Genomic DNA, 20,246 nt, shown 5'->3' on the forward strand with positions numbered 1-20,246 from the left:
CCCGAAATTAAAATTCAAGATTTACGAAATTCAGAAGGATAAGATGTAACACACGTGTAATGTATTTAATTAATTTATTGATGATTCATTTCAACCGTCCGATATACAAACAATGTAATCTTTAACACTTTAACACGTAACAAAAGTATTGGAAACTGATTCTGTGGGTACTAAACACATATAGTAAATAAATACAGACATTAAGTATTATACACATATAGTACATAAATACAGGCATTAAGTATTATACACATATACATACATACAGGCATTAAGTATTATACACACATAGTACATAAATACAGACATTAAGTATTATACACATATACATAAATACAGACATTAAGTATTATACACATTTAGTACATAAATACAGACATTTAAGTATTATACATTTACACATTGGATTTTATACTCAGTACATCTAGTGAAAAAATAACACATTTCTTTACAGTTCTATCAAGGACTATACAAAGTGTCTTCTGACATGTTTCTTTATCTCTTGTACTCAGTAACAACATTTCTCTACAATTCTATCAGGGACTATACAGAGCGTCTTCTGACATGTTGCTTTATCTCTTGTACTCAGTAACAACATCTCTTTACAATTTTACCAGGTACTATACAGAGTGTCTTCTGAGATGTTTCCTCATCTATTGTACTCAGTAACATATCTCTACAACTTTATCAGGGACTATACAGACTGTCTTCTGACATGTTTCTTTATCTCACACATCACTAGCTTGCACCCAGTAATAACATATCTCTACAATTCTATCAGGGACTATACATAGTGTCTTCTGACATGTTTCTTTATCTCACACATCACTCTCTTGCACCCAGTAACAACATATCTCTACAATTCTACCAGGGACTATACAGAGTGTCTTCTGACATGTTTCTTTAGCTCACACATCGCTCTCTTGTACTTTGATGCATCATAACAATATTTACACAGCAGTCGCATCGTCCTCTCTAGAACAGACACACCCTCCCTGTCTAACACAGAGTCATACTCTCTATATCTCACCCTGATATTGACATCCATCCCCGCCCCAAGTAGGATTCTCACCTTCTCCATTCTATAATTAAAAGAGTCATCAATCAGTATATACAACAGAGGTCTCACATCAGACTTATTGCTCTTATCACACAACTGTATCGACTGATTGACATCCAGACCCAAACACAACAGATGTCTCAGCACACCAGAGTCTCTATTACTAATTGTCTTCCACATATCTCCCCATCTATCCATACACCACACTGATCTGTCTGTCACCACCACGTCATCCCTACTGTCTGTTTTAACTCCGGCATGTCTGATGTCCACCAGACAGTTAAACAGGTGTACATTTCCATTAAATTTACCAGGGATTATTTTATTTTGTTCCTGTATGAGATATTTCACAATATCTGGTTTGTTCAGTATTAATGCTTTACATACTGCTGACACATTGATATCAACAACCTGAATATCCAAGTCAGCTCCATATTCCACTAGACATTTCACTATTGATAAAGAACCCTCTCTTACTGCAGCTACCAGTGGTGTTTCCCACCATTTATTCTGTAGATTGACATCAGCCCCCGCCTTCACCAGTTCCTTCACTATACTCACATGTCCTCCCCCACATGCAGCTACCAGTGGCGTATTCTTGTTTTTATCCTGTAGATTGGCATCAGCCCCCGCCTTCACCAGTTCTTTCACTATACTCACATGTCCTCCCCCACATGCAGCTACCAGTGGCGTATTCTTGTTTTTATCCTGTAGATTGGCATCAGCCCCCGCCTTCACCAGCTCCTCCACTATCCTCACATGTCCTTCCTCACATGCAGCTATCAGTGGTGTATCACCCCATCTATTCTGTAGATTGGCATCAGCCCCCGCCTTCACCAGGTCCTCCACCACACTCACATGTCCTCCCCCACATGCAGCTATCAGTGGTGTATACCCCCATATATTATGTAGATTGACATCAGCCCTCGCCCTAACCAGTTCTTTCACTATACTCACATGTCCTCCCCAACATGCAGCTACCAGTGGCATATTCTTGTCTTTATCCTGTAGATTGGCATCAGCCCCCGCCTTCACCAGGTCCTCCACCACACTCACATGTCCTCCCTCACACGCAGCTATCAGTGGTGTATTGCTGTAATTACCCTGCAGATTGACAGCAGCCCCCGCCTTCACAAGCTCTTCCACTATATTCACATGTCCTTCCTCACATGCAGCTATCAGTGGTGAATTGCTGCCATCACCATGTAGATTGACATCAGCCCTAGCCTTCACCAGCTCCTTCACTATACTCACATGTCCTCCCTCACATGCCACTAAAAGTGCTGTATCCCCCCATCTACCCTGTAGATTGACATCAGCCCCTGCATTCACAAGGTCCTCAACTATACTCACATGTCCTCCCTCACATGCAGCTATCAGTGGTGTATTTCCAATTTCATCCTTTAGATTGACAAATGCCTTCGCCTTCACAAGCTCCCCCACTATATTCACATGTCCTCCCTCACATGCCGCTAAAAGTGCTGTAATCTCCCATCTACCCTGTAGATTGACATCAGCCCCTGCATTCACAAGGTCCTCAACTATACTCACATGTCCTCCCTCACATGCAGCTATCAGTGGTGTATTTCCAATTTCATCCTTTAGATTGACAGATGCCTTCGCCTTCACAAGCTCCCCCACTATATTCACATGTCCTCCCTTACATGCAGCTATCAGTGGTGTATTTTTTTTATCCTTTAGATTGACATTAGCCCCCGCCTTCACCAGCCCCTCTATCAAACTCACATGTCCCCCCTTACATGCAGCCATCAGTGGTGTATTCTCCATTTTATCCTGTAGATTGACATTAGCCCCCGCCTTCACCAGGTCCTCCACCACACTCACATCTCCCCCCTCACATGCAGCTATCAGTGGTGTACACCCCCATATATCCTGTAGATTGACATTAGCCCCCGCCTTCACCAGCCCCTCTATCAAACTCACATGTCCTTCATTATATGCAGCCATCAGTGGTGTATTTTTCATTCCATCCTGTAGATTGACATTAGCCCCCGCCTTCACCAGATCCTCCACCACACTCACATGTCCTCCCTCACATGCAGCTATCAGTGGTGTAAGTACCCCTATACCCTGTAGATTCACATCAGCCCTCGCCTCCACCAACTCCTTCACTATACTCACATGTCCCCTCTCACTTGCAGCTATCAGTGGTGTATACTCTTCCATATTTTGTAGATTGACATTAGCCCCCGCCTTCACCAGTTTCTCCACTATACTCACATGTCCTTCCTCACATGCAGCTACAAGTGGTGTATCCCGCACTAAATCATGTGCATTGATATCAGCCCCCGCCTTCACCAGCTCCTCCACTATACTCACATGTCCCCTCTTACTTGCAGCTATCAGTGGTGTACACCCCCCTCTACGCTGTAGATTGACATCAGCCCCCGCCTTCACCAGCTCCTCCACTATACTCGCATGTCCTTCCGCACATGCATTGATAAGAGGTGGATGATGATACCAAGAAATATCTTCTCTGATCTGATCTATCCCATTGATTACTTTCTTACAGAGAGGAAGTAGAACTCCGATTGTCTGTACATCACCACTATAACAACACAACAGAAGTAATCTACACTCTTCTACAAGCATATTGATTTCATTTCCCTGTTCAATACATGTATATATCCCAGATGTAGATTGTTCTACAGGCCTATTGTTCTCCTGATTATTACATGTTTCTATTCCAGATCTTTCTACCATTATTTCTCTTCTAGATCTATGAAAAACTATATTCTTTTCAAATATCTCAGATCTAGATTCCTGTGGATAATTTCCTGTTATCCCAAACAATTCACTTACTTCATTGTGTTTTTCAGTCTGTTGTACTATGTATTCTAATATCTGATAATGTCCATAGTAAATCACCCAGCTGATCACTCTTACATTGCACCTAATTTCAAGAAATGAACCGTCACTCCTATAATCCACCAGCACTGTCTGTCTCGTCCACTCATCCCTCTCCTCACTCTCCTCAACCACACACTTTCGTTTACCCGCTATCTTATCTACCTTTCCCTGACTGGACAGAAATACAGATTTTAATTCTGTGTATGACTTTGTCTCTAGCACACGAATAAAGGCCTGATACACCTGGGAATGTTTTAAAACCTGATTCCTGAAAACATCATACAGCTCCATGTTCTGTATGTCTCTGTACAATCTCTCTGCTAACAGTGTGTACTGATCCTGACGTAACCTTATACACAGATCAAACGAATCCTCTCTCTCGTTGTTTTTATCATCACTTTCCTTCTCTTTTCCGTCCCTATCATTGCTACTCTCACGCCCCACAATAGATTGAGAATCACTCCGTTTCTCTTTCACTTTAACAATATTCGGTTCACTTGTCTGTGGTTTGACGTTATTAGCAATATAACTACTACTCATATACTGCAACATTTGGTCAGGAAACTGTTTGCCATACTGATAAGCACAAATTTCAAACATGGAGTCATGTATAAATGTGTATTTTGCATCACATTGTTTTGTGTATGTCCCCTCCATTGCTGACAAAGCATCCATAAACTTGAAAGTATCAGTGTACTGTTCTAATCTGCAATTTTTCAAAAGTTTGTTTTTCATGTTAACGAAATATTCATTTTTGATATCCTCTAGAATGTTTTCTGAGAGCCTGTTTTCATTTATCATACAGAGAACAAGTGTTGCATAATTCAGCTTGTTATGCCTTTGCATATCATCAAGTTCATCAATAATACATTGGACTGGATTCAGGAAAAACTTTGAACCAAGAGCTTGGAATTTTGTTTCCTTTGAAAACAATTTACAAAGAAGAGGAAACATGCGAGATGTTGATGTCAGCAATGCAGGTAATATTAAATTAACACTTAAACCATGCATTTGGAGAATCTGGTTTTTGTCATGATCGTCTAGTGCATGATCAGAACCATGTAACTTAATCACATTCTCTTCTTTGGTAAGGAATGATTTGTGAGGTAGTGTTTCATTGAACACAACATCTCTACATGTCATCAAAGTTCTAGACTTAACCATGCAAGGCTGTGTTATTTTCTGTTCATAATCAGTCAACACATCTAATTTAGTTTTCTTGAGGCCAAAGACACCCACCACATCATCAATAACAAAAACTTGCGGATTTTTTGGATCACCATAGTCCTCTATCTTGTTGATGTCTTTGGTTGGAACAATCTCGTAACCTTCCTCCTGGAGCTTGAGAGCGATGTGGTGAGCCGTGGCAGACTTCCCAGAACCAGGCACACCAACAAACGTCACGCAAGGTTGTTTCCTCATTTTCTCCATCATTGACGAGAAGCTGTGGGTTTCATAGTAAACCTTGTCTTCCTCTCTCCATTTTTCAACGTTAATACCATATTGCTCTGAAATTACATGTGAAGAAGCAGCTAACTACGGAAAGTCAACGGGGTCAATATTCTATCCCTGTAACTGTGTATTGGCAACTACACAATGCACCATTCGTTCAATGTAAATATAGAAATGTGAATGCAGTAATGTTAAATATAAATGTGAAAATGTTAAATGTAAATGTAGAAATGTTGAATATAAAATGTAAGAATGTTAAATAAAAATGTAGAAATGTTAAATATAGCAAGACAACTGCTGCAGCTATTGTCAGTGTTACAGTAATGTAAATTCAGTGGGTTCGAATACTCAACATTAACATTTATCCCAACCCACTGACCTGACATTGCACTAATAACAGCAAAATATTTTGTCAATTAAGTTAACATTATGTTCTAAATTTACATTTTTACATTTACAATGAACAAATGATGCATTGTGTACTGATGAACACACAGTTATAGGGATATAATCGTGATCATGTTGGGTTTCCATAGCTGAATACCAATGACAACATAGTAGAACATTACATATGCTGGAATGAAATATAGCAAGGGTCCCATCGGCCACATTGATCACCTGTGCAGCGGTTCCTCACAACAAACAAGCTGAAGAAAAACTCAAACTTTTCAAAAGTAATAACTAAAATTCATTCATTATCAAACATAATTATTAAACTTGAGTACAATATTATCAATCATCATATGTCCTTGTAGACGGGTATGGCCTTTCATATTAACACATTTCATCTAAGGATGATTTGTGTCAAATTTGGTTCACTATCCATTCACATATAAGACTTTGATCCCCATTTTGGCCCCTTCCTAACCCAAGGGGTCATGATATCATTTCACAAACTTAAATATCGACTATGTCAGGAAGCTTTTATGAAAATTTCAGTTTTTCTGCCCATTGGTTCTTCAGAAGATTTTTAATTGGCCCCACCCTAATTTTGCATTTTTATGATGATATCCCCTTGAAGAAAACACGGCCCTTCATTTGAACAAACTTGAATCCCCTTCACCTAAGGATAATTTGTTCAAAGTTTGATTGAAATTGGCCAAGTGGTTCTGGATATATCAGCATGTAACATTTTGACCCCCTATTGTGGCCTCATCCTACCCCCGGGGGCCATGATCTCAGCAACTTTGCATCTACTTGATATCAGAAAGATGTCAGGTAAATTTCCACTCTTCTACCCCATTAGTTCTTGAGTAGAAGAGTTTTAAAGATTTTCTTTATATATTTGCAGGTGTCAATTTGATCCCCTATTGTGGCCCCAACTTACCCCGGGGATCATGCTTTGTGCAAACTTGAATGTCCACTATGTCAGAACGCTTTCATTTAAATTTCAGCTTTTTTGACCAAGTGGTTCTTCAGAAAAAGAGTTATAAATGACTCCACCCTATGTTTGCATTTTTATGGTTATATCTCCTTTAAAGAGAGCATGGCCTTTCGTTTGAAGAAATTTAAATTCCCTTTACCCAAGGATGCCTTGTGCCAAGTTTGGATAAAATTGGCCCACCGGTTCTGGAGAAGATGAAAATATGAAATTTACGCTGCCGAAAGACAACAGACATAATAATTATGATCAGAAAATCTCACTTTAAGCCTTTGGCGCAGTTGAGCTAAAACACCATAATGGAACTAACATTAATTCTAAAACAACTTGTTGCCATGTTTTCTAAAAGAGAAATGTTTTGGTCTTTGATTATGATAATGAAATCAACACTGTATCAATTTTGCTAATTTTCTTTTGAAGAACCAAACAGTTGATGTAAAAAAAAAAAAACCGCAAAGAAAGCATCATTACCTTAATCTATAACTCATTAGCATACAAACAATTACATTCCAAGGTTAATCAAAGAAATGAATGCGTTCAGTAATGATTGCTTATTCTGTATTGACATATACCTCTCACATTTTGGGGAATGGGTGACTTTGTTAGTTTTTCCAGTTTATCTAGAAACAAAGAAAATAAAATGAAATTACTTACATTAATCTCAACATATCTTATCAAACATATTTATGTCCTCTTACTTGTATTTATGAAAAGGTGAAAGTAACAAATAGTGATCAATCTCCTATGTCCTATTAAGAACAAGCATTACGAGAGTATTGCATGCCAATGCCTAGTCCCCTACCGGTCACAAAATTTAATGGACCGCAACAATAACGATGAAGGGGGCAATTGGCGAACCAGGATAGGAATGATTGGAAATTAACTACTATTCAGGTACAAAGACTAGACCAGAAAAACAGACATATTTACAATTAGGTTTAGATCTTTAACCAAGTCAATGAACTGTGAATTGTACATGTAGGTGATCATGAACAATTTATCTACATCGTTGTATTACTATGCTGCATAGTACTCTTTTCTACAGAAATAAGAAACTTGGATGTAAACTTTAAACTGGTATAGATGCGACTTCACTAGTTCTTATCAATTTTGTAGAGGCAAACTAAAAGTGTACCAATTATATGTATCATATGAATATCTGCAAGTACAGCAAACAAGAGGTCCATTGGCCACATTGCTCACCCGAATCACCTTGGCTCATATCTAAAACAAATTCCTATATATTCGCATGTAAAACGTTGATCCCTGTTGTGGCCCCAATCAACTCCCGGGAGCCATGATTTTAACAAATTTGAATCAGCACTATGTCAGGAAGCTTTCAGGTAAACATAAACTTTTCTGACTCAGTGATTTTCAGAAGATTTTTAATGATTTCCTCTATATATTTGTATGTAAAATTTTGACCCCTACTTTGACACCATCTTACCCCTGGGGACCATAATGTTTACAAACTTGAATCTCCACTATGTCAGAAAGGTTTTGTGCAAATGTAAACTTCTTTGGCCCAATGGTTCTTAAGGCGAACATTTTTAAATATATTTTTTTCTATCTATTAGTTAATATGTAAAACTTTGATCCCCTATTTTGGCCCCATCCTAGGCTCAGGGGTCATGAATTTAACAAACCTGAATCTGCATTATGTCAAGAAGCGCTGATGTTAATCGTAGTTGGGTTTTTTTTTTGGCTCAGTGGTTCTTTAGAAGAAAGTTTTTTTTATATATTTGTATGTAAAAATGCCGTATAACTTTCGCCCTGTAGTTTTTGAGAAGATATTTAAAGATTTTCGCTGTATACACTGTACACATGCTAGTATATACTGTACATCTTATCAACATACAAACACATAAGTATATAATGTGCCTCTTATCAACATACAAATATATAAGTATATAATGTGCCTCTTATGAATATACAAACATATAAGTATATACTGTACATCTTTTTAACATACAAAAATATAAGTATATTCTGTACCATTTTATGAACATACAAACATATAAGTATATACTGTAAATTGTATCAACATACAAACATAAAAGTCTATACTGTACATCTTATCAACATTCATATAAGTATATACTGTACATCTTATCAACATACATATAAGTATATATTGTACATCTTATCAACATACAAACATATAAGTATATACTGTACATCTTATCAACATACAAACATATAAGTATATACTGTACATCTTATCAATATAGAAATATATACTGTACATCTTATCAACATACAAACATATAAATATATAATGTACATCTTATCAACATACAAACATATAAGTATATACTGTACATCTTATCAACATACAAACATAGAAATATATACTATACATCTTATCAACATACAAAAATATAAGTATATAATGTACATCTTATCAACATACAAACATAGAAGTATATAATGTACATCTTATCAACATACAAACATATAAGCATATACTGTACATCTTATCAACATACAAAAATATAAGTATATACTGTACCATTTTATAAACATATAAACATATAAGTATATACTGTACATCTTATCAACATACAAACATAGAAATATATACTATACATCTTATCAACATACAAAAATATAAGTATATTCTGTACCATTTTATAAACATACAAACATATAAGTATATACTGTACATCTTATCAACATACAAATATATAAGTATATACTGTACATCTTATCAACATACAAACGTATAAATATATACTGTACATCTTATCAACATACAAAAATATAAGTATATACTGTACATCTTATCAACATACAAACATATAAGCATATACTGTACATCTTATCAACATACAAAAATATAAGTATATACTGTACCATTTTATAAACATATAAACATATAAGTATATACTGTACATCTTATCAACATACAAACATAGAAATATATACTATACATCTTATCAACATACAAAAATATAAGTATATTCTGTACCATTTTATAAACATACAAACATATAAGTATATACTGTATATCTTATCAACATACAAATATATAAGTATATACTGTACATCTTATCAATATAGAAATATATACTGTACATCTTATCAACATACAAACATATTAGTATGTTATGTACATCTTATCAACATACAAACATGGAAGTATAGGATGTACATCTTATCAACATACAAACATATAAATATATAATGTACATCTTATCAACATACAAACATATAAGTATATACTGTACATCTTATCAACAAAGGAATATATACTTATGAGATTGATCACTGTTCGTTATCTTCACCTTGTATACTGTACATCTTATCAACATGCAAACATATAAGTATATAAGTACATCTTATCAACATACAAACATATGAATTTATAGTGTACATCTTATCAACATACAAACATATATCTATATACTGTATATCTTATCAACATACAAACATATAAGTATATTCTGTACAACCTACAAACTATAAATATAGATAATGTACCTTCCAATATCCTGGCTTTTTTGGTAGTTTCTTCTATCTTACCTGTAAACAGATAATGAAAAACAAAGTCTCAAGACACAGACATTCAAATTTTCGATTCTTCTTTCCAAATCGAGTGTGTATTAAAGTTGTTACTTAGAAAATCAGAACTAATATATTCCTTTAAATACTGGAAATGAAAAATTGGGGCACAGCTGAATAAAGCGATTGGCATTCCACTAGTCATTATATCAAAAAGATCGAGTGGCCCTAATGAACTGCCTAATGTTCCGATAAAATGTTTGATCATTAAAATATATACGAAGCTTACTTATGATAGAAATGCTATATATAGGATACCCTCCTTTCCATAGTATTTCATATCAAATGCTTAAATATTCTAAATCTGTTGATTAACATATAGATACAGTGTAATTCACCAAGTAGAACTTCCAGAGTTCAGAGCATGTAGTTCCAAACACAAAACAAAAAACGACGTCATCTCAAAACAGGAAATTGCTTGGTTCTAAGAAGCAGCTCTTGTGTGAGGGTGAAACCCTTCGGATTTCCTCGATCAGTGGTAAAACAGACAGTGCAGACCAAGAAAAATATTCCCCAGCAATTTCATTCTCTCAATAATTATATGTTTGAAATTATGTTTAACATGTTTGAATTAAGGCACAGGGAAGTACATCTGAATATATTAAATAAAGTTCATATAAAATGGTCGTGTTTTAATCAATATCAATTAAAGATATATTAATCATGCTAATATTAAATAATAAAATAGCAACATAAATAAAATTGCCTCACAGAAATTTATTTTCTAAAATGGTGTCGATGTTCAACATGTGAATAATTTGAATGTAATGCATTCAACTATTTGATTGTTTTAGACAGAGAGAGATGAGATCTTTGACAACGATTTTGCTATAAATATATATATATATCATGTTTTGTTGAGAGATCATTAAAATACATCAAAGAAGTTTTTCCTCTCTTGTATAGATTAAGCACAAACTAAAACTTTTCAAATTTTCCCTATTTGAACATATTATGCGTCATTTTTCTAAATTATGCAGACCTTGGAACCCAGTGAGAAAATGGTTGGAAAACCCCGAAACGTTATTCCTAGAAAGTTACAGTATAACTATTCCCAGTATCTAAACATGTAAAGTACAGTGCATTTACAGTGTTTAAACATGTGGATCTGTACTTTTCCCATTCCAATGATCTAACTACAGAATCTTATTACTTTCAGGTCCATGCAGCATCCATTCTATCAACATACAAACATATAAGATATACTGTACCATCCAATCTCCTGTCTCCTTCTCCATTTTGTTCTATCCTACCTGTAAAAAGATGATGTAAGACTTGGTGGATATTCATAAGAAAGGTGAAGATAATGTACAGTAATCATAACTCCTATAAGAATACAAAATTAAGAGTAGGACAAATACAATCTCTACCAAGAGTTATCGTTCCTTACACTCACATATATACCTCTGTCATCTCAAAATAAGCAATGTTACTCCACATGTAAATCCACTTTTTTAAAGGCTAATAAAACGATATAAGAACTACTTTATAAAATTTCGAGAAAATGTAGGACAGGTAACTATTTGTAGTTTATTCCCCATTATTATGCATTCTATATCTAGTGTTAATAAAGCCTGGTGCATAGAACAACCCAACATCTGCGTTTCAACGCAAATCAATGCTTCTTGTGTCACAAAAAGGCTTGGCATCAGCTCAGTATTTATCTATGTACGTATATTTTTGTAACTGAAATCGAAACCATACTTTATTTGAGCATACATGCTTTTTTACATGACTCTTATAAAACCTTCGAGTCAATGACAGTGGTGTATGTGAGAGCAAGGAACGACAAGAGATTGGGACAAACATGGACCCCTGGACATATATGCGATGGGGTTATTAATGCATATGGAGGAGTAAGCATCCATTATGCTAAAATGCTTTACTGAATCTGTACTTCTCTGAGAGGAAAGTTGTGACAACAATACCTGTATCCCTAATGAAAAACGTTCGGAGAACTATTTGAACTTTTACTTTTTATAATAAGCTCTAAAATAAGTCACAGTGCATGATCAATCTAGTTGAAATACAAACTCACTCGATACTCGCACGTCTTGAGCAGGAGAAATGGTGACGAAATGTCAACGCTGTACATGTATCTGTTATGGAATGACGTAGTCGCGAACATAAGTTTGTTTACAGTAAAGCTTGAATGAACATTAACTATAGATCCAGCAATGTATATAAGAAATTTAAATGATCAAGTTTCATTACACACTTAATTCAGCACAGTAACAAAAAACAACATTTCTATGGATATCTCTATCATTCAAATATTAATCATGTGTTAATTACTTTATTTTGAAAAGGGATACTGAGGATTAATTATAAAGCAGATCCCCACTACAATCGGCAGATTTCGGCAGATTCTGGTGCCATATACTACATCTAACCTCAGATGTATGATATGAATTGATACGCCTAGCTAACACATGCAATGAGGTCGTCTATTTACTCTCCCGAAAAAAATTCCGGTGTTAGAAAGTAGCAATCAAAATATTTTTTTAAATGAATTTATCGAGTTTTCCTTGGAAAACAACCCTTTATTTTAAGAAGAAAAAAAAAACACCACCATAATTCTCAAAGAAAAATAGTTACAAACATTGAAAGTGTTGTATGTTAAGATGGACATATATATTTCGAGGGAGCTGTCAGTAGTTCCAGTTGAACATTGACGTTAACCCCAGAAATTGTAAACATAGGATATAACTTGCTGTACTTTTCGGATCAAATCATAAAGATCTCCATAATAAATAATTAACATACACATATAGCTATACATAGCTTATTCAAAAAGTTTAACATATTTAAGACATCAACAACAAAAAGACAAAAGTGTGTTTGCGGTTACCTGATCAACCGTAAATTTTCTCCCGACCCTAATTTTCTGGATAAATTCCAGCCCTTAAATTATTTACTTTGTTTCATGATAAGTTCGGGCTCGATATTCAAATTATCTGTAAAGGTCTAGACCTACAATATAAACAACAACCACTGAGCTTCGCGAGCGTAGCCATCGAGCACTCGTTACACATTGTAGAACTGCCGACTCCTGTGCTGCAAGTAAATCAACACAGATATACATGCAATTATGTATTAATTTAAAATAGGTTAAAATCGGTTGTTAAAATGTGATTGTTTGGTTTATTTTAGTAATACTAATTTTACCTAATACTGAACACTTGATGCTACATGTCAGTATCCACAAATGTACGCATCATGTACAAGTTTCTTCCTCATGTAGTGATACGGGGCAATATTTCTTTTTTCAAGATTTAGTCGGAAACACACCTATTTTTTTTGTTGTTGACCTAATATAAAAACTGTCAATTAATCATAACTTACCATTATAGCATATGATAAAGTCAAAATGATACAGTGATAATCTGAAAACTCAAAACTTATTGCAGAATCTTCATTTACGTTTAAGGTTGACCACCATTTTCCTGGTCGTCTTATCTTCCTCCACCTGCTTCCTCAGTTCTTCTTCATAATGTAGGTCATTTTCAGGGTCCATTGATTCGTGACGTAGGAAATCCACCGCCTTTTCATATTTGTTTCTATTCATGAGGAAGGCATCCAGATCCACCATTGTTGATCTAATGGTGGACCAGATGGAGTTAAAGTCTGTGTTGGACATGGATGGATCACATGAGTGAACACAACGATTCCGGACCAATCGAATCCTCTCGATGTTGGCAGAGAGACTCGTGTCATGGGGGTCGGGATCGTTGCCCCAGCCCTTGGAGTGAGGAGATATGTTGCTTATGTTTCTCAATAGGATATACAATAATGAGATGTCCATGTCATTGTAGACTCCCATATAACCCCCATTCTTAGGTAAAATTAGGTCACGTTGAACAGCCGTCAGACGAGGAAGATTGAGTTTGTTTTGTTTGATGACATGATGGAATGTGTATGGTGGAACCTTTTGACGCAGTAAGTCACGTAGACTATCTGTACAGGGACCAAGTACAACTCGACATGCTCTGTTTGCGTTCGTTGTCTCTGGTTGTGATGCATATAAACTCGCCATGACCTTCTATCAAGTCGGGGCACTAATCTGTTGGGGAAATGAAAACATGAATATGGTATTATGTACTTGTTGTCTCTATTTACAGTGATCCCCCGTTATATTGCTCCCCGTTATAATGCCACCCCCGCATATCGCCAAAAAAGTTAAAAATCCCGTTTTCCTCGCTATGTAGACCCCCGTCATATTGCCATCCCCCGCATACCGCCATCCGTCAACCTATTTACAGGTACGATTTTGTTAACTATCATTATAATCACCCCGCTAATTATCGCCAATCAACAGCAGGAAAATTTCATTGAGCAGGCTTAGGCAATTTTCCGCTATTAGTCCTCAAGGTATCAACGTTTGTAGTAGATAAAATTATAATCAACTGAGTTCAGATATGCTGTATTGTTTTTGAAATCTCAGTTTGGCGTATACACCGAAGTCTAAGCGTGTTGGACATAAAACAAAAACTAGAAATCATTAAATACTCCTACCATTACGAATCATTTATAACCACTGGACGCCGTAATTATCCAGGCATTCAAAGCACGATGTAGTAAATAAAAATTGTTTGGTTTTTTATGACAGCTGTATACACATACTCCCACCCCCGATATAATACCAAAATTGCCGAGGTACAAATGTTGGTGTTATATAACGGGGGATCACTGTATACGTATGTATGGTATGATTATTGGACAGAGCAAGTCATGAAAAGCTCATTGGTGTGTCTTAAGCGATAACCATATAATTCGTTTAGAATCAGTTAGAATTCAATTAAAAGTTTATATCATTTTTGAAATTCCTCTTGCTCTAAATGCCCAATAACATTTAAAAATCAAGGGGGGGGGGTGAGGGTACTTAGAGGATCTGCATATTCATTTAACGTGGGAAATATGACGTCAACAGACGAAAACCATGCATTGTGACGTCAAATTTAACATGTACTTTTTTCTTTGAAATCAAAGACTTATTAACAACAAGACGCCCATGGGCCACATCGCTCACCTGAGTCACTTTGGCTGATATCTAAAGATTTTTCCTATATATTCGCATGTAAAACTTTGATCCCTATTATGGCCCCAACTTACTCCTGGGGATCATGGTCTTTAGAAACTTAAATCTGCACTTATGTCAGTAAGCTTTCATGTAAACATAAACTTTTCTGGCCCAGTGATTTTTTAGAAGATTTTTAATGATTTTATGTAAATTTTGACCCCGTATTTTGGCCCCACACCCAGGTGTCATGAGTTTAACAAACTTGAATCTGCACTATGTCAGGAAGCTTTCATGTAAACATAAACTTTTCTGGCTCACTGATTTTTCAGATGACCAGACATTTGGTCTGAAATAATACAAAATTTTACCGGACCAACCCATTTTACTGGACATGTCCGACTGCAAAGACATTTTACTCACAGTCTGCATGAATATAATGCAGTAGAAAGTCACCGTGTCCCCTTTAGAATAGATTGAGTACTCCATTGATATCTGCATACACATGCATATATCATTTGCTCTGAAATTGCCAAATTGTTTTTATAATACTGCATGACAAAGTACCCAGTTTGATTTTTAAAAAGGTGGTTCACTACACTTTGAAAAAGTTTCTCAAATCAGCACAACATGATTTAATTATGAAAGATATGGTGATACCGGTATACAATAAGTGCATATGTCAAAAAGGCAGAAATTATACAATTTTGTTTTATAAAAATGATTTTCAAAAATTTATTTCCATAATTTTATATGAGCAAACCACTCTCAGACTGGTAAATTTGAACTAGCGACCAGCAGTTTACCAGCCCTATGCTTTAACCATAGAGCTACATGTATGATAAACAACCAAAGTGATTGACACAAACAATATCACAAAACATAAAAATCACCATCTTGTGCATGTGACATGTCATAAGAAGTACAAGGCCAAGCCTAATGGTGTAGTGAACTAACTAGAATATGGTACATATATACCTTTAAAATTACGTCCTTGAAGTTTATAAATGCAGTCTTGTGCCAACTTCATCAACATGCAAGTAATGTGCCACACACGTGAGAAACCTTAGCTGAAAATCCACAATACTATTAAAAATAATTGTTGGTTTAGCTTTGCAAGACCACATTAAGATATCACAAAATAGGACTGATTTCCATGTCACCTGCCGCGAGTTCTTTTGATATAGTAAATGAAGTAATCCGAAGTCAAAATCAGTGAGTGTGTAAATAATTCTTGGTTACAACATTAATTTAGATATCACATGATAGGACAGATTTTCTGAGTTGTGTTTTGATAAATGAAACCGAAGGTATTTAATATTCATGTTTAAAACATATATAAAAAGTTCACTTGAATGCCAAATCCATGTCAGAAAAAACAATGTACACATGTATCATTTACAGTTCATTCTAGAATCTCTTCCACTTTTAGCATTTCAAAATATCAATTAAACATGTTAAAGCGAACGGGTCCTTTTATTCTATTCAAGCTTTAACTTAATCAGTTAATTTTCTGTTTTCAAAGTAAAATTAATTGCGACAAAAATAGTCTGATAATGCAAAGAATATATCACATGTTAATTATTTTTTCATCCCAGAGTTTTGTTTCAGGTCATTTTTTCGTAATATCCCACCATCGGTCTCCACAAAAAAAAAAACCAAAAAAAAACAAACCATGAGGCTCATGGACCACATCACTCAACTGAATCACTTTGGCCCTGCAATATTTATTCCCGTGAAAAATGTTAATCCTATATATTGTGACCCCATCTTTGCACCAAGGAATCACAACTGAACATGGAAACAATGCCATATAACACAGAGCTGCCTCAACACCAATATGACTAATATGATCTTGCTGTTCTGGAAAAGACCAACGTCACAGGGTCATATATCATGATATCATATGAAAGACAATACAATAAGAGATTTATACACAAACCACGGAAGCTCTATATTGAATAGGTCAGATTTTTATCAAAAGTAGGTCAAACGTCCAGATCAATGTCAAACAGCAAAGTAAAGTGTATAACTTTTTAGTCTTGCCATAAAGGAATCTATATACAAGATATGAAAGTCCTACCTGAAATAGTTCAGGAAATATTGAATAGGTCAGGCTTTTATAAAAGTAGGTCAAACTACAAGGTCAAAAGATCAAGCACCATTGTGTTATAAGGTCTTGACATATAATAGTTTGATTGAAATTGGCCAAGTTGTTCTGGAATGGAAGGTGAAAATGTGGAAAAATTTACGGACATACATAAGGTGATCAGAATATAGCTCACATGTGCTTTCAGCTCAGGTGAGCTAAAAAAAACATACCTACCAAACCAGCAGTTTCAGGTGTGGGCCAGCAACGCCAAATCAACAATTATTCAATTGAGGCCAGTGTAGATTAATATTCTACGAAAAAGATATTTCACAACAAAATGTCGCACATTTAGAGGTTTGCTTTAAAATAATGTTATGCACAAAATGGGAATTTTCAAAAGCTAGCATGTTTGTATACATAGCTGCAGATCATTAGCACCCTGTGAAATCAGGGACAGCTACGTGTACATGTAAATGTTGTGTGGGGAAAAATGAAAAAAGAATTGAAGACTCGTGTTTTTCACCTCGGCAGAGATTTTGCTACTGTAACAATGTCGTGCCACCAAACTTTCTCAGAGTTGTCTCACTTGAGTTGAGATTTGACAAAATAGTTTGATCAACATGTTTTTGAACATTGTTACAAGGGACCCATGCAATTACTTTCAATAAAATCCACTTTCACTTTGTTGTTAACATTAACTACAACACTTTAGCGTGTGCTTTACATGTAATTTTCGAATCATCCAATGACGTCACGTATAGAAGCACAGTAACCTAAAGTATGGACACTACTACCCCTCCCCCCCCCCCCCCCCGCGCCTTTTAGATTTTTTTATTGCAACGATGTTTTTCCGTATTTCTGTGGATTCTTGTAATAATTAAGCTATGCATGTAGCTGAAATCAAGATATTGTGCTGGACCTATGTCTCTCTGTACATAAAAATGTTACATCACCTCATTTTGGAATACCACACGTGCTGGGATTTTATCAGATGAATACACATTTAAAGCTATACACAGATTTGTATTCATATGCTAAAACCCAAGCATCTGTGTGGAATGTGTGTTTTTTCAAATCTCTAAAGGTTCTTTTTAATCAAACCGAGAAAGTAGAAATTGTATATATTTCGTTCTTTTTCCATTGATAAATTTACCTTATTGTATCGTCTTTGATAACTGTATGTCGCTTTGTCATAAACAGTCAGTTCCCTGTGTTCTTCTCAAATTTCTGATCGCTAACATGGTCAAGAAACTTAAAAATATTTCAGGTTGAACCACGCCCATCGTTGTCGCCTAAATGATCATTCTCTCACCAGAGGGCGCGTTACGCAAGCTTCACATACACAAAGTGTAGTGCGAGGAGCGCACGGAACTCTGGGTAGAGAATGCTAAATGATACACACCGTGTATATTCGGGTTTTTCCATGGGTGGTTGTAAAAGTAGTTCCGGTATAATCGTGATGTCTGTCGCAAATGTTCAGTGTCGCATAGGGAAAATAGCTACTCAAATCACTGGCTTCTGCGGTAGGCGGTAAATCTAGTACTGCCGACTCCCGGTGATCCCGGATTGCGATATCTTATAGATAATATTAAAACAGGCGAACAGAATAACTTCATATTTCTCGGGAACAATCTTTATGTCCAAATTGATTCACACAATTAAAAAAAGAAAACAATAATAATAAGAATAAATTCTTAAACTTGAAATATCGCCTACTCAAAGCGGTAAATCTAATACAAACTCCAGTCAGCTCAGTATATTACGCTACGCTAAAACTCCAATATCCTTATTCGTAGGGGAAAGTAGTCCCGGAGAATTGACACTGTACGGAGTTTGAATCTAGCACTGTGTTATAAACACAAAAACCGAAAACGGACACCAATACAGATACGGTTAGCAAACATATAGATATAACACAATATGATCCAAAGAAAAATACCATTAAAATGGAAACAAATTACTTTTAAAAATCTATAAAATTTACCATTATTAGGCATTTTTGTGTTTCTAATTTATTACAGAACTCATAGCCACATAAATTATTTATTTTCCCGACTCTACGACGTGGACGTTGTTCTACCGCAGAGCCCTCATTACAAATTGAATTAAATTTGATGAATTTTAGTTAAGCATTTATTACTAATTGTCTTGAGGAAGTATTCCATTTTACACATTGCTCGATTTGTTATGGTTTTTAAGTTAAACGTACTAAATTATGTGTTCTGTTTTGGTCTATGTACGTTTATTTATCGCAAACAAATAATTCTATTTAAGAATAAAAATAAAAGATACGGTATTTGATTATTTTTTTATAATAACAGAAAATATTCAAAATGTATGTGAGTTTGTTGATATATGATTTTAAACAATGTTTTGATTATTTAATTAACAGTTATCGAACGAATTCTGAGCTTTCATGCAAATTTTAATCATTAGAAAATCAAGATAAATTGATTTCTTATTGTACATGTGGAAGTGGTCCTTCAAAATTCTTATTAGATTTTGTTTTGCTGGGGAATATATATATATATATATATATATATATATATATATATATATATATATATATAAGCACTAAAGTTCCAACAACATCCGATACCTCAAAGTGTCGGATCACAACATGGATACAAGGTCAAATACAAAAAACTATACAAAGCATTAAAATGACCAACGACACGAACAACCAATCTGGTTATATATATATATAGATATAGATATAGATATATGTATATATATATATAGATATATATATATATCAGTAGTATAGTAGGTTGTATGAGGTTAGTAAACAATAGCCCTATTGTTCTCG

At 35.2% G+C, this 20,246-nt stretch overlaps 1 protein-coding gene across 3 annotated transcripts; it reads right to left on the reverse strand.

The window, feature by feature from the left end:
• Nucleotides 1-57: 57 nt before the first annotated feature.
• On the reverse strand, nt 58-18,793 carry LOC125654883 (uncharacterized). 3 transcript variants are annotated; one of them, XM_048884988.2, is made up of 6 exons: nt 18,591-18,793; nt 13,752-14,391; nt 11,540-11,581; nt 10,248-10,289; nt 7,337-7,384; nt 58-5,439 (listed from the first exon to the last, which is right to left on the reverse strand). In XM_048884988.2, the coding sequence occupies exons 2-6, from the start codon at nt 14,362-14,364 to the stop codon at nt 875-877; spliced, it is 5,310 nt and encodes a 1,769-aa protein (XP_048740945.2). In that variant the 5' UTR covers nt 14,365-14,391; nt 18,591-18,793; the 3' UTR covers nt 58-874. The 3 variants fall into 3 exon arrangements, with proteins under 3 accessions (XP_048740945.2, XP_055998772.1, XP_055998771.1); XM_056142797.1 differs by having other exon boundaries at nt 11,540-13,385; nt 13,497-14,391; nt 18,591-18,747; XM_056142796.1 differs by lacking the exon at nt 7,337-7,384 and having other exon boundaries at nt 18,591-18,747.
• Nucleotides 18,794-20,246: the final 1,453 nt, after the last annotated feature.

This window comes from Ostrea edulis, chromosome 7 (assembly GCF_947568905.1).
Source record: "Ostrea edulis chromosome 7, xbOstEdul1.1, whole genome shotgun sequence".
NCBI lineage: Eukaryota > Metazoa > Mollusca > Bivalvia > Ostreida > Ostreidae > Ostrea > Ostrea edulis.

Coding starts and splice junctions, on each gene's coding strand:
- LOC125654883 (XM_048884988.2), bottom strand. CDS start 14,364: ATGGCGAGTTTATATGCATCACAACCAGAGACAACGAACGCAAACAGA. Junction 7,385..10,247: donor AAAAGCCAGGATATTGGAAG/GTACATTATCTA, acceptor CTTTGTTTCTAG/ATAAACTGGAAAAACTAACA. Junction 5,440..7,336: donor CATTCCCCAAAATGTGAGAG/GTATATGTCAAT, acceptor ATGTAATTTCAG/AGCAATATGGTATTAACGTT.